Raw genomic sequence first — 14,218 nt, 5'->3', positions numbered from 1 at the left:
AATTCAGTGACCACATTAAATAAATTTAAAAGGTTAGGAATGATATTACATGTTGGACTAAAATCAGGGACCATTGCGTCATTTTTCCTTCTTAGGTAACCACATGCCGGTATCGACGTCCCTAACTATTAGGGGAAGATCGGTTCCTAGTTCGGTCGGGTTCCACCTCGGCATTGGGAGCCGGACCTGTTCCCTGGAAGTTCAATGAAAATGGTGAATTATTAGTAGGAGTGGACAACTTGGGCTTTAATTTTAATAAATTAATCAACATTAGGCTTACATTAAGAAATAAAAAAAAACAGGTGGATTATTAGGTTTATATTTAAGAAATAAATAAAAAAAATCAGTCTGACGATCCAGTTCCCTCTCAAAATCAGGAATCAAATTGAAAATCACCGATTTCAATTTTATGGAATTGGGAACTGAAACACTGATTCAATCTAATCTGGGCAGTTCGTCAGGCTAAAGATTATCAAAGCTTAGACTTCGTTATCAAGTAAATGGGCCGAAACCGAACTCCTGCTTTGTCGGTGTCTCCGGACAAGCCCAAGAAGTTGAAGTGCTACCGTCTCTCCTGACACCGAGAACTCCCGCTTTGTCGGTGTCGTTTTGTGTATGTTTTTTTTTTTTTGGTAGGAACGGTGTCGTTTATATGTTTGCTTTCAAAATTTTTGATTTTGGTCTGCTCATGGAAGTCTAGGGTTTGGCATAGGGACAGAAACCCCTAATTCGAAATTCTTTCTGGCTTCCTGTTCTCTCCTTTTCTTTTTTACTTGCATCGATCGCTGTCTCCGTGCTTCACAGTCCACCCCCCTAACAGACCAAGTTCCGTACGAAGCCAAATTCCAGTAAACCCTAAAAAGTTTGGGGTTTATAGCTAATCCTACTGTGTCCTGTTTGGGATTCTTGTTCTCCAAATAGATTTGGAAATCCCTGGAAAAGCCACGCTTTTCAGAGAGCACTTTTCATTGGGTTTTTATGAGTGCAGACTGTGTCGATGGCTTCGGAGCTGATCGGAGATGAGGACTCGAGAGAGAAGCAGCCAAAGCGGGCGGACGGCAGCAAAGTCTACTCGCGCAAGAGACTCGGCACTCAATCCTCGCTGACCCCGGTTGTCACGACCGAGTACAAGAACTCGTTGATCCCGCAAGCGGGCTCTCAATCCGAGGATGCGGTGGCGTCTGATGATTCCTCGAGTCAGAGTTTGGAGCGGGCGAGTTTGTCCAAGGTGCGTGAATTAGCAAAAGGTAGCTCGACGCCTGGTTATGCTTTGTTTGGTCGCAGTGTTCGGATTAGTGTCGATTCAAGATCGAAATTTGAGATTAGAGAGCTTAAGAGAAAGCTGATGAGAGAGCTCGATCAAGTTAAGAACTTGCTGAAGAGACTTGAATCTAAGGAGATCCAAGTTAACGGTTATTCGGCAAGCGATGCTGTTGGTAAGGCCGGGACGTTAGTGCGTGTAAACTCCGAAGTGGGTTCCGTGGGCGTACCAGTTCCTCAGCCTTTTCAAGGTCATGGTGTTTCCATGGCTGATAGCAACAATGGCGTTGGTAGGGAGATTTTAGGGAAAGATAGAAGAAACCCTAAGGTGAATCAGCTTCATCCGCATTCAGAATCGGTCGCTCATAAGGACAAGTTCCGACCACAGGAGAGCAACAAGAAGATGAAAAAATCAAACAGAACGATTGATGATAGGGGACCGAGTTTTGGGCTTGATAAGCATTCCAGTCAATTGTATAAGAGTTGTGACAGTTTGTTGTCTAGATTAATGAAGCACAAATATGGGTGGGTTTTTAACACGCCTGTGGATCCTAAAAAGCTTGGGTTGCATGACTACTTCACCATCATTAAGCATCCAATGGATTTGGGTACTGTGAAGTCTAGGTTGAATAAGAACTGGTACAAGTCACCCAGAGAGTTTGCAGAGGATGTGAGATTAACATTTCATAATGCAATGATATACAATCCTAAAGGCCAGGATGTTCACTTCATGGCTGAGACAATGCTGAAGTTATTCGAAGACAGTTGGAAAGTCATAGAGAAGGAGAACAATCTTGATCATAGATATGATGTGAGTTTGCCAACACATATTTCCAAAAAGGCTCCTACTCCTGCTCTCATAGCTCCGCCAGCATCGTCAGTACATTCTGATGCGGAAAATTTGGATAAATCAGAGTCTAGGCCATTGCCAGTGGATTCTAGGACTAAGCCTGCCATTCCCGGACATCCAGGTAAGAAGCCAGTTCCTAAGAATCCTGAAGCCCAGGATTCTCACAAGAGGGATATGACATATGAGGAGAAGCAAAGGCTTAGTGAAGACCTCCAAACTTTACCTTCAGAAAAGTTGGAGGATGTTGTTCAGATAATAAAGAAGAGGAATCCTCATCTATTTCAACAGGAGGATGAGATTGAAGTCGATATTGACAGTGTTGATTCTCACACTCTTTGGGAGCTGGATAACTTTGTGAATAATCATAAAAAAAGCCTCACCAAGAACAGCAGGAAGGCTGAGGTTCCTCTTGAATCATGCACTGAAGATGGCAATGCTGTGGCTGAGATGGTAGAACTACAATCTTTTCGATTTTGATTTCCTTCCCTTTCTTTCTCAAAGTCTTGTTAGTGCTGATCAGGTATTGATCTCATCTAATGCAGAATGAGGTCATTGTCGTTGGGGAGGCACCAACAGAGAATGCGGAAGGTAACAACTACGGAATTTTGAAAAAGGAATACTTATGATTTCCTTTTTAAATGTTGCCTTTGGTATTCACAAGCAATATTTTTTTCGATGACTGTTGGATGCAGGGCCAGCTGAAGAAAATGCAGTTGTACATTCTCCACCTCTATTAGAAAAGCTAGGTGCTAATGTGAGTGAATCAAGTAGTTCAAGTGGTTCTAGTAGTGACTCTGGATCTTCTTCAACTGGTAATAATCTAGCTTCCTTGCATATTCACCATCGAGTCTTTGATCTAGGGTTTGAATGTGATTGATTTTCTGATGTTACCTGTGCAGATTCTGACAGTGATAGGTCCTCTTTGTAATATCAGCTACTTGTGATTCTTGTATTCGTCTAAGTTTAATCAAGGTATGCATAGTCTTGTCTAGTTATTAATCACTGCATTTTGTGCCTTATTTTGTTAATGACAGTTTAGAACATGCTGTTATTGCTCTATAAATACTTTTGGCTCTCTGCATTATGCTCATGCAACGATTGCTCATACACATTCTTTGGCAGTTACCTCGTGCATAGTTCATATAGCCACAGAACGATTCTTGTTGGCCTTGGGAGATGCAGCTGCGGCTTTTGCACTGTTATCTCTTAGAGCTGATCTGCCTTCATGCTGGAAGTAGGAAGCAATCTTCATCTGACGAATTTTTATCAGAGATCATAGTTTTATTAGTGGTGCAAAGCATGGTTTACAAAATTGGTAGAAACAGGTATCTAAATAAGAGGAACATATTCAAGGAACCTAGTAAGATTTTGTGATGACAATTTTTTTAAGCGAGTCTTGTACCGCCATTATTTTTTTTCAGTAGGAGGATCAAATTGGATGATCATGTCTTTTGTCATTTTCAATGATGATTGCACTTGGAGTGCCTCCCTATTTGAGCTGGTATCTTGAAGTTAGCATGCTTTTATCAGTTCAGATACTGTTCTTTTTTCCCCTCTAAACATTGACTTGTACTGCCATCCTTGTATTTACGTTCAGAATGGTGTCTGATTTCACCTGAGCTATGTGATTTATCAGTGGTATCACTCCATTCTCAGGCTTCTATTTTTCGTTCTTGGTTTCTTTTCCCGTCATTCTTGCTCATTGAAAGTGGCAAAAAGAATGCCTTATATCTTAATCTCGATTTGGTGTGGGATGTGGCAGGTTACATAGAAACCTCAGGTGAAGTTCTCCGAGTTTCTACTTCCTGAATTGCTGCTTTTGGGTGTCATTTCCTTGCCATGAGAGGCCTTCGTTTTGTCCCTGTGGTTTCCTGTTGTGAAAGATGTAAATTCTTTGCTAGTCCTTGGGAGGTGGCCGTGATGAAACATCACGAGATCATAATACCAGAAAACATTCTTTCTGACTCTCGTCTTACCCATTTAACCGTGCTTGATTTTTTCTTCAAATCTGGAAAGACAAGTACGCGAGCTTAAATATTTACATATTTGTACATATTTATCTAGTTTTTCCATTGCCTATTTTTTTAAAGTGCTATTCCTAGATTTTTTTTTTTTGCTTTTTCGTTTATCATGCCCCTACATAAAAATATAGCCTTCTATATACAGGTGTTATTTTTCTTTTTTTCCTCATTTTATTTTTCTTTCAATCTAATCAAGGATATGATTATATCTGTGTAATTGTAAATTTCTTTTTAATTTCGTAATCAATCCAATCATGTTATTGAACATATATTGCCCCTTATCACTTTGGTTTTATGTTGTTTGTAGACTATTGGATGCATTTGGAACTTATAATTAAATTGATATTCATACAATAGGTTTAAGACTTATTAGACAATTTCCTCAAGTAAGATTGGTTTGATATTATTTTCACTTGCTATTCTATTTGGGGTTTTTAATTAACTAATCCTCACCTCATTAACATGGTATCCTTAAGATATACCATATCACATTCAATATTATGTGGTAAAGTTTTTAATTGCACGACACCCTGCCTATAATATTATAAGAGGGTCATATAACGTAAAAGTTCGATAAGGTCATTCTTTGATTAAGAGAAAATAATGATATTAACAAAATTTTCAGTTTTTTCTGAATTTGTTCAAATTATTTGAGAAAATTTTCAATTTTGGCCTTGAACTAAGTCAAAACTTTCTAAACCGCGGCAAAACTAATGGTACACCTTGGAATAAATTAAATGCTTGGGTTTGGTCCGTTTGGTTCCGACTTTAAGTATTTCTATTGTTATTTTGTTATGATATAATGATTGAGAAGTGTTTTCATAGGTAAATCGTGATATGCAATTTTCGGTATAGCTTCACTCAATTTTGATACACCTTCAACTAAACTACTTAGGTTAGGACTAAATCAAATCAGAGAACTTTCAACTTGAAAACGATGGAGTTAATGCAGCAGATAATTATCGACACATGCATTTGATCAAGTAAGACGATACAAGAAAGCGGAACGACGGCACATCTCACAACACATCTCTCTATCTCATATGTTCCAAATGAATGGAAGAAGAAGAAGAAGAGGAGGAGATGATCAATCTATTCCCTGGCCTCACATAAAAGCTACATGTCCACCTCCTGTCCTCTCCTATTCCCATTCCCCCACCCCTTCAAGTCCTGAAGTCACAAGCTGGCTATCCATTGCCAATAAGTTGCTAGTGATGTTGAGGATCCGGCCCTCCCGGCGCGACTCGGTCGATTTCCGCTCCCTCCATCATTCTCCTTGGAACATTACCGGACTTAGGAACACCACACCCTAGGTGGTTCCACAAGATGATTTTGCCAGTGATTCTCTTTGGCACATCTGAAATCGGTCTCGTATCTGAACTCACCATGAGCAGCAGAATGAGGCACGATCTCAGTATATGAGCACTGGTAAAATGAGCCATGGTAGTTTTTGAAAAGCTGAGGATTGGTAGCAAGCCTAAGCTGAGAAGAAAGAGGCCTTATATATACACATTACACACGCCCACAAGGAGGGACATTAACACTCTCTAGGAGCAGTGCCTTGTGCAAGGACAGAAAATATTGGAACGTCGTATAAGCGGATAACTTTGACCGAACATGACATTTGTCTTCCTTCCAAGAACGGATTTTTCTTGTTTTTTTTTTACACCTGCTTTCTTGTGTCATCCATCACCTCAATTACCCCAAATTGCATCCCCGTAGTGTTCGAATCCTTATTGGATAGCTCATCTCGATCACTCAAGACATCGGGGTCTGCCGAAATTCTCATTATGGCAGCAAAGTTTGGAGCTTTCCTCTCGCAAGACGTCAAAATCACAATGGCGCAATTCTCCGATTCGAATTATGACAGATCGGATCGAGTCAATCGCGGCGCCGGTTATGCTTGCACCTGGTCCATGGACAGTGATTCCAGCAAATACTTCTCCTATCTACCACCAAACTTTCTTGAACTGGGAAATAGTCACTGTCCAAATGGGGCTCTCTGTGATTTCACCGACTTTATCCTTTCCCATGAATGTCTCGGTGGTCTACCTAGTCGTTTCTTGCTATGAACACCTCAAAATTTTCCAACTTCATCAGTGAAGCTACAGTTGTAGATCGAAAGTTCATCACTTTGGGTGGCCAACTCCTCCTGAAAGATTGACCTTTTTGGAGAAAAGCAAATTGGATTTGGCAAAGTAAAGGATGTTAATCATTCTCAGCACTCAGAAAGGACAGCGAAGAAACCTAGGACCAGGACCAGGAGGCTTATACTGTCCTAATGTCTAGTCCTTCTAGCATTATCAGATCTTATCCACAATTCCGATTTGGAAAAGAAAAAGGATAACTATGCAGTCAGATGACATGAACCCTTGTCAACCAATGCCAAGTGACTTCAGCCCCATTTCCTAAATATTCAAAGTAGGATAAGAAACGTGTGAAATCTTCCTTTTTCCAGGGATCATCAGTTTTTAACTTGACCCATAGGCAGTTTGAGCACCTGTAGATGTTGTCTGAGTGCGTTTTCTATGTGATATCAGGCCATGGAAGAGATATCCGCTCTCCTATAAGACTGTTGAAATTCTGTTCGCACAGATTTGGTTCAAAAAGTATAAGATAGGATCGTTAATTTTGACTCGATACAGACCGATGCTGATTAGACGAAACAAGATACGACATACTCCGCATTTCATTTGATCTCTCGCTTGACAAGAGGTGTGCCATCAGTATTACCCATCCCAATCGTCAAGAGCAAAAAAAATAACACCAGAAACTTGCATGCCTCTTTAGCATAATCAAAGGTCAAGATCATGTTGGCTTTGCTCAGGTTGGCTTTGCTCAGGTTGTTTAGTAGAGTCATCCTTGCACTCGTAGCCGCACGAACTCGATTTCTTGGTTTGGACATCTGTATGCCAGAGTATATCATGGGCTACTCAGGAGGAATAATGGGTCACAGTCCTTTCTTATCAAAATGCCCCCAGCTTTTGTCAAGAGTTGAATGTGAAACCTGAAGAGCAAACGTGCAAGTCCATTTTCAATGCTTCCTCTGATACAGGAGGAACCTTTGTCCAACAATTAGTTCCAGGACATTTTTAGGAATCCTTGTCATAAAGTGCATGGGAAAAATTGGGGATACGCGTCTCCTTGTCATTGTTTTTCCGGTAGCATTTCATGTATTGCTGATTAATTGCCGGTTAATCAACTAGTCTGCATACAAGAATACAACACCCAATAATGACAAGTTGGCTGAAGAAGGACGAACAGAACTCCTGGTTTGCACATTCTGAATTGTCCTAGTGGAGCAATTGATGGGTAAACAATGTTGATTTCCAAAGAAACTAGTTCTCTGCTGTGGCTGGCAAGAAAAACCAGTTGTCCAAGCACTGTGAGTATTAGTCACGACTAAACACCAGAAGAATTAGCCTGTTTGCCAAAGCCGAGGTTCCTCGAAGGGGACGAAACCAATTTCGTAGGCCACTTCAAAAATCTTTCTTCCTAATCTGAGATGGCCGTTGGATTCGTTAGCGATGATTCTCCACCCGGTGAATTTAATCGTTAACCAAGTTCCCGGCAGCAACCACTCGTTAACAAAATTCAATCCTATTGTCTCTCACCATTCTGTCCCAACCGTATGTCAGAAGATCGCTAAGTTATTCCCAGGTATACAAAAGTGTCCATGGAATGTCTCGAAAAATTCATCTGTCTTGCACCTGCAAAGTACCTATATACAACTGTAAATGGTCACCAGATCCTGGCCTCGTGCATCTATCGTCACCGGAAATTTTATTCAGCCAGTCAGTGGAAAAATCAGGACTTTTTTCGGAAGTTTTCCAGTATGGTATAAGAAGGTCACGCTTGACTGCAGCTTATTCAAATCTATTTCATTTCACTTCCCTCTGCAATGAAGTTCCTGAACTTGCCATCTTCTTGTATTTCTTCTGCAGCTAGTCTCTGCGGCTTTGAAAATTCATGGAGAATTGATCAGCACTTGGATGCATAACTTGAATACGACCTTACCATGCGGTATTGTACGGGCTAGTTAACTACGAGAAACTAGGGGTGCATGACAACCATTCTGTTCCAGAAATAGATTTCTGATTAGAAATAGATTTTCTATTTCTGTTTTTGGGTGAGTTTTTTAGCAAAAAAAATGTGTTTGATAACGATATAAAATTTCTGATCCTGGAACAGAAGTTTATTTGACAACAGTTGAAAATTTCCACTTCTAAAAATTATTTACTATTTAAAGAAAATAAAAAAATTATTATTTATTTTTTACTCTGTTGGCGGAGGTGGTTGTGGCAGCGGCCAGCGGAGGGTGGCGATGTTTGGCGCAGGTTGGTGGCGGTGGAGGGTCGGTGGCGGTAGGCGGTGGCGGCGGGTGGTGGTCGGCGGCGGCCGGCGGCGACGGGGCGACCAAGGACAATGGTTGGCGGCGGTGGCCGGCGGTGGTCACTACTGTGGCCAACAGCGAGTACTTGGAAAAAAGTGAGGGGTTATTGTTTTTTATTTCTATTTCTCCGAGAAACTAAAATTTTTTATTTTTGATTTCCCTTCCAAATCTATTTGTGGAACAAATTTTTGTTTCAGAAATAGAAAAATAGAAGTACATTACCAAACGAGTTTTTGTTCCTAACATATTTCAAATATAGGTTTGGAATAGAAACAGAAAAGTAGAATTGTTGCCATGCACCCACTAAACTTCAGAGTTACCAACTCTGCAGGGCCATCCTCCTTAGCTCTGGACAGGACCCAAAACCTAAATGTCAAATTTTAGTAAGATCTGCTGACATTAATTCAATCTTCATCCGGTGAGGCATAAGAACACTGCCACATCCAGGAGGAGGAGAGCATATCTTCATGACGCATGCGACAATAATACAAATCGCTCGATTTCTATGTACCTGTGCATTCCGAAGTAATCATTGGCAGAGCGAAAATCATCATGCAAGTCTAACCAAACTACCAGCGCACTCAGACTTGACCGCCAGCAGCTTCCAGTCTCTGTCCTTCCAGTAACAAAGAAACTTGCGAAAGTCTGTAGTCAATTGCAATTACAAGTCTAGAGATCAATTCCACTATGGCATTTCTTGGCTGAGCACTCAAATGGCCAATTTAAACATGAAACTAAGCCACGAGCTCCACCTTAAGCTCTGTTACTGCAAGTAGTAATTCAATGAAATTGCAAGAACCATCACGCCAGTTGCTTTTCTATGAAACTGGAACAACGATTCATTCTCACAATTAGATGTAGAGAGATTTTGTTAAGACCCATCGCTCGGCTCGAAATTAATTTCCCTTTCGAAGCAACAACAATGAATCAATGGCCGAGTTCAAGAGACAAGACAAGGAGACAGGTGAGGACTACAAACACGAGTAAGAAACATGGATATGAAGAATCGAAGCAGACTGGGAGATTTGTGGGACACTTCATTACCACATGATGGTGCACAGTGCCTTGCTGGTGAGGCAAGTGCAATCGCTTCGGGCGATGCATGGTGTATCTTTTGCACTTGGTGCTCTCACCATGCCCCTTAGCTTCCTCCCGTCCCTCTCTCTCTCTCTCTCTTTCTCTCTCTACGCTGCAAATTGAATGTGAATAGCTGATAGAGGAGACCACTTAGAGTTTATGTCTCCAGCACATTTTCAAGGACCATGTGAACAAACAACATTCTTGTGCTGATATAATAGAGCTTGCAGAGGGCAATCTTCATGGTGCTCATGCTTCAAAAGACGGGATATTCAGATCTCATTCAATAATACACAATGTCATATAGGAAAGAGATGCTTTTCTGAATGCTATTGTTTCTGATTTATGTCAAAAGAAATGATAAAGTGGTCATCAATGTGTACAAGGTATAAGGAACTTAAGAGTGAATTTCTGATTTTTATCTGCAAACTACTATAAACAAAATTAAGAAACAAACAGCTCGGCTTTTCCATCGATGAAGAGGCTCATGAATTCTTCCCCGTCGACAGTTTCTTTCTCTATAAGGAGTTGAGCAAGCTTGTGGAGAATGTCGACATGGGTGGTAATGATCTGTTTTGCTCTCGTATAAGCCCTGTCTACTAATTCCCTAACCTCTGCATCTACCACATCTGCAGTTGCCATCGAATAATCTTTCTGGGTAGACATCTGCATATCAAATATTATAGGTCTCAGCGTGATTCAGGTAGGTTAAAGGCAATACTAGATAACTATGTAAGCCCTGACAATGAAATTGCTTCAATGAGCATGCACACCTGCTGACCCAAGAAGGGATTTCCACCAGGTCCACCGATGGCTACTTGCCCGATCTTTTTGCTAAAGCCAAACCTCTCAACCATCTGCCTCGCCACCCGAGAAACTTGCATGAAGTCGTTGGAAGCTCCTGTTGTAACATTCTCTGTTCCAAAAATCACCTCCTCAGCAACCCTGCATAATAGAATTGCGGACCAGTCATTAAAATTAGCAGCTTCATCAAAGAGAGACCAGATTGCTCAATCTCCATATATTTTCCTCACATCACCAAAGCATACCACAGATCTTCACTACAGCAACATAATATCTTTTCAACCGGTAAGAGTCTTAATTAGGCTCATTCATTCACTGGTCAATCACGAGGTCAAGTATTTAGAGCTAACCTTCCACCGAGTGCAACAGCCATCTGATTCTCGAGGTAGCTTCTACAGTACAGCCCAGACTCGAGTCTCTCTTCACTTGGAGCAAAAAAGGTAAGACCTCCAGCTTGGCCACGGGGTATGATGGATATCTTGGCCACAGGGTCATATTCAGGCATCAGCGCACCAACTAAAGCATGCCCAGCCTCTGCAAAATTGTCATCATACCATCAACAGCCATAACTACATTACAGTGGATGGATAAAACTGGTAAAAGAAAAGGTTGTTGCCATGTATACCATGATAAGCAACCAACTTCTTCTTTTCTTCTGAGACAACAGCATTTTTCTTTTCTGGTCCAGCTATAATTCTCTCCAGAGCATCGGATATTTCATCTTTGCTGATTTCTTTGAGGTCGCGCCTTGCTGCAAGAATGGCTGCTTCATTCATCAGATTCTGCAAATCAGCCCCAGTGAAACCCGGAGTTCTCCTCGCAATCTTTTCAAAGTCAACATCCTTTGCAAGTGCCTTTCCTCGAGAATGCACCTGCGATAAAAGGGAGCTCAATCAGGAAACTGCTTGATAGTAAACTGAGTTCAATTCCAGACTAAGGCTCAAAAGGTGTTCAGTAAAACTTTACAGCTGATTCACCTAAATTATTCAATTTTGGCAATTCAACTACACTACCGAAGCAAAATAAACAGGCAACACCATTCATGTTACTCAAAGCCATTGAACCTCAATTCTTCAAAACTCATATCACCGCCTTCAAGTCCTGAAAATACTTGATTGTAGCTACCGCAACATTTGATACGGTATCTCATATAGACATGCCAACTAAATGAAGTAGTAATATAGCTAACCTGAAGGATCTTTACTCGTCCAGCAACATCAGGCCTGTCCACGGTAACCTGTCGATCAAACCTCCCAGGTCTCAACAAAGCTGAATCAAGAACATCTGGCCTGTTCGTAGCTGCCAATACTATGACACCTGAATTCCCCGAGAAACCATCCATCTCAGTCAATAGCTGATTGATAGTTTGCTCTCTCTCATCATTCCCTCCTCCAAGACCAGCTCCTCTCTGCCTCCCCACCGCATCAATCTCATCAATGAACACAATGCAAGGCGCTTTGGACTTCGCCTTCTCAAACAAGTCCCTAACTCTCGAAGCACCGACACCCACAAACAACTCCACAAACTCGGATGCGGCACATGAGAAGAACGGCACACCAGCTTCACCAGCCACCGCCCTTGCCAAAAGGGTCTTCCCGGTTCCAGGAGGGCCGACAAGAAGACAACCTTTGGGGATTTTAGCCCCCAAAGCTGTGTACTTATCAGGGTTCTTCAAGAAATCAACCACCTCTTGCAATTCCAATTTGGCTTGATCAGCCCCAGCTACATCAGCAAACGTAACACCAGTCTCCGGCACTTCCTGGAACTTGGACTTGGACCTCCCAAAATCCATGGGGCCACCGAGCCCGCCAGGCCCGCCTGGACCGCCCTGAGCTCGGCGGAACAGGAAGAACAGTCCAGCGAAAGCAAGGAAAGGAAAGAGCAAATTCCCAATGAAGGCAAACAACCCATTACCTGAATCTCCCTCGGAGACCGAAATGTCGACCCCATTCATCGCCAAGATGTCGATGAGGTCCGGGTCGTTGGGGACAATCACGGCGGCCCGTCGGCCGTCGACGGCGGTGAGCTGGAGGGCAGAGCCGTCCTTGCTAAACCTCACCCTCTCCACTTTCCCCTTCTTCACCGCGTTCAAGAACTCGCTGTACCGCCACTGACTTCCCTCCGGAAGGTCCGACAAAGCAGAGGCCTGAGGCTTCGGGGCCGTCAGAAGCAGGTTCTGCGCGAACGGCGACGCATCAGAGGGGCTCGGCTTCGTGGGTTGCGCTTCCACTACCGGCGGAGGAGTTGGCAGATTAGGAGCATCGGCGGCTCCGGCCTGTGGGACTATCGAAGAAGCGAAGAGAAGAGCGGCCAGAGTCGCCTTGGATTGCGCGGACTTCAACCGCGCCAAATTGGGCACATCGCTATTCAAGACGGATTGGGTCGCCCGGAACTTTCTCCTGAAAATTTGCGAGTTAAGGGACGATTTCGTGGTTTTAGGAGTAGGAGGACAGAGCAAGACTCTGTCGCCATAGAAACTCGAAGAAAGCAATGGATTTGGAGCCGCAGACATGGCTGTGTGACACTTGGGTCTGTTCAGGAGTCACCCGGCTCGTTCAGCGAGCGCTCGCTTGCTTTGTTATCCAAACGCGAGGGACAGAGCGAGACAAAGGGAGAGAGGGGATGAGGAACGGGTGTGAAAATGGAGAACGAAGCTTTTTAAGACTGTTCTGAGCTGATTGCTTTGGTGGTGGAGAGAGGTTTCGAACTTGGACATCGATTTGAGAAAGATGATGCGAGGGGGTTTTAGGATGATTCGTATCAACGCAAGCCATGATTTTGGTCGTTGGATGGTCTGCGGTCTACGTGTTCGATGTTCTGTCCTGTCGTTTGTCGATGGGAAAAAATTGCTCGGAAAAATGTCGTTCAGAAAAATTATAGATATTATGGGCAACATACACTCTTATAATTTATTACGTTAATTAATATTACGAAAAACTTCAAATCGACACATATATAATAAATTTATTTCAAATTAAATTTTTGACCACCAAAACCCCAAATCGGTACATCTATAATAAATTTATCATTCCTTTATTTTTATTAAATTTTACTATCAAATTACTAAGTTGGATGACACGTGATAATTGATAGGTATATTAATTTATGATTTTTATTATCCATTTGTCATGGGTGTATCAGTTGGGAGGTTTTCATGATAACAATTCAATTTAACGGAAATCAACGGAGAGTAAATTTGTCATTGTTGTACCATTTTGGAATTTTTTTATGGTAAAAAAATTAATTATGGGTAAATTTATCATAGGTATACAAGTTTGTCATTTTTCATAGCATAAATTATAATTTATCTTGTGATCAAACTTTCTCATGTGTCAACAAGCCAACCGACAAGAAAGTAAATCATTCCTTATAGCGTCGCAGAAATTAAGATGTTTCTTGGTGATGCGTAAAGTAAAAAATTAAATGCATTTTCCCGTTTTTAAGGGATTAGGTATTCAATAGAGCTACCAAAATGAGTCCCAAACCCATTTGATGGCTTACATTGATTTAAATGGATCGCCCTAAACTCAAAATATAGGTCAGAAATGAGTTTTGAAAATTAAAGCCTAAAAAAGATTAATGCTAGCGGGTCAGAGTAGCTTATTTTCAACACAAATTAATATATGGAGCTATCCTTTTCTTTTTTTTTCTTTTTTTGGTCAAAAAGCTGTTAATTCTTCAAAAGCAACAATTTAAGAAGAAAATTTATTAAATATAGATTCCGGGTGGAGTAGGATAAGGTTGGGTACGAGTCGAATCGATATCACGTAGCTGAATTTGCAGTGGATATAAATAGACCAATTTGAATTGGTT

At 41.7% G+C, this 14,218-nt stretch overlaps 2 protein-coding genes across 6 annotated transcripts; one reads left to right on the top strand and one right to left on the bottom strand.

Annotated features, from left to right (window-relative positions):
- Window positions 1–651: 651 nt before the first annotated feature.
- LOC115755053 (transcription factor GTE4-like) lies at window positions 652–4,175 on the top strand. Of its 5 annotated transcripts, none has more exons than XR_007197412.1 (6): window positions 652–2,560; window positions 2,653–2,698; window positions 2,803–2,922; window positions 3,010–3,082; window positions 3,233–3,344; window positions 3,873–4,175. XR_007197412.1 is itself a non-coding variant. In XM_048274153.1 (5 exons), exons 1-4 carry the CDS (start codon window positions 998–1,000, stop codon window positions 3,036–3,038), a joined length of 1,752 nt encoding a protein of 583 aa, XP_048130110.1. In that variant the 5' UTR covers window positions 652–997; the 3' UTR covers window positions 3,039–3,082; window positions 3,873–4,175. The 5 variants fall into 5 exon arrangements, 3 of the variants coding, with proteins under 3 accessions (XP_048130110.1, XP_030550173.1, XP_030550172.1); XR_004017036.2 differs by having other exon boundaries at window positions 3,233–3,435; XM_048274153.1 differs by lacking the exon at window positions 3,233–3,344 and having other exon boundaries at window positions 2,809–2,922.
- Window positions 4,176–9,919: 5,744 nt separating this feature from the next.
- Window positions 9,920–13,078, bottom strand: LOC115755051 (ATP-dependent zinc metalloprotease FTSH, chloroplastic). The gene is made up of 5 exons (XM_030694309.2): window positions 11,595–13,078; window positions 11,031–11,277; window positions 10,756–10,939; window positions 10,375–10,546; window positions 9,920–10,267 (listed from the first exon to the last, which is right to left on the bottom strand). The coding sequence occupies exons 1-5, from the start codon at window positions 12,915–12,917 to the stop codon at window positions 10,046–10,048; spliced, it is 2,148 nt and encodes a 715-aa protein (XP_030550169.1). The 5' UTR covers window positions 12,918–13,078; the 3' UTR covers window positions 9,920–10,045.
- Between the last annotated feature and the right edge of the window lie 1,140 nt (window positions 13,079–14,218).

This window comes from Rhodamnia argentea, chromosome 2 (genome assembly GCF_020921035.1).
Source record: "Rhodamnia argentea isolate NSW1041297 chromosome 2, ASM2092103v1, whole genome shotgun sequence".
Classification (NCBI taxonomy): Eukaryota; Viridiplantae; Streptophyta; class Magnoliopsida; order Myrtales; family Myrtaceae; genus Rhodamnia; species Rhodamnia argentea.
Note: the sequence above shows the minus strand (reverse complement) of the source record. Positions and strands in the feature narration are given on the sequence as shown.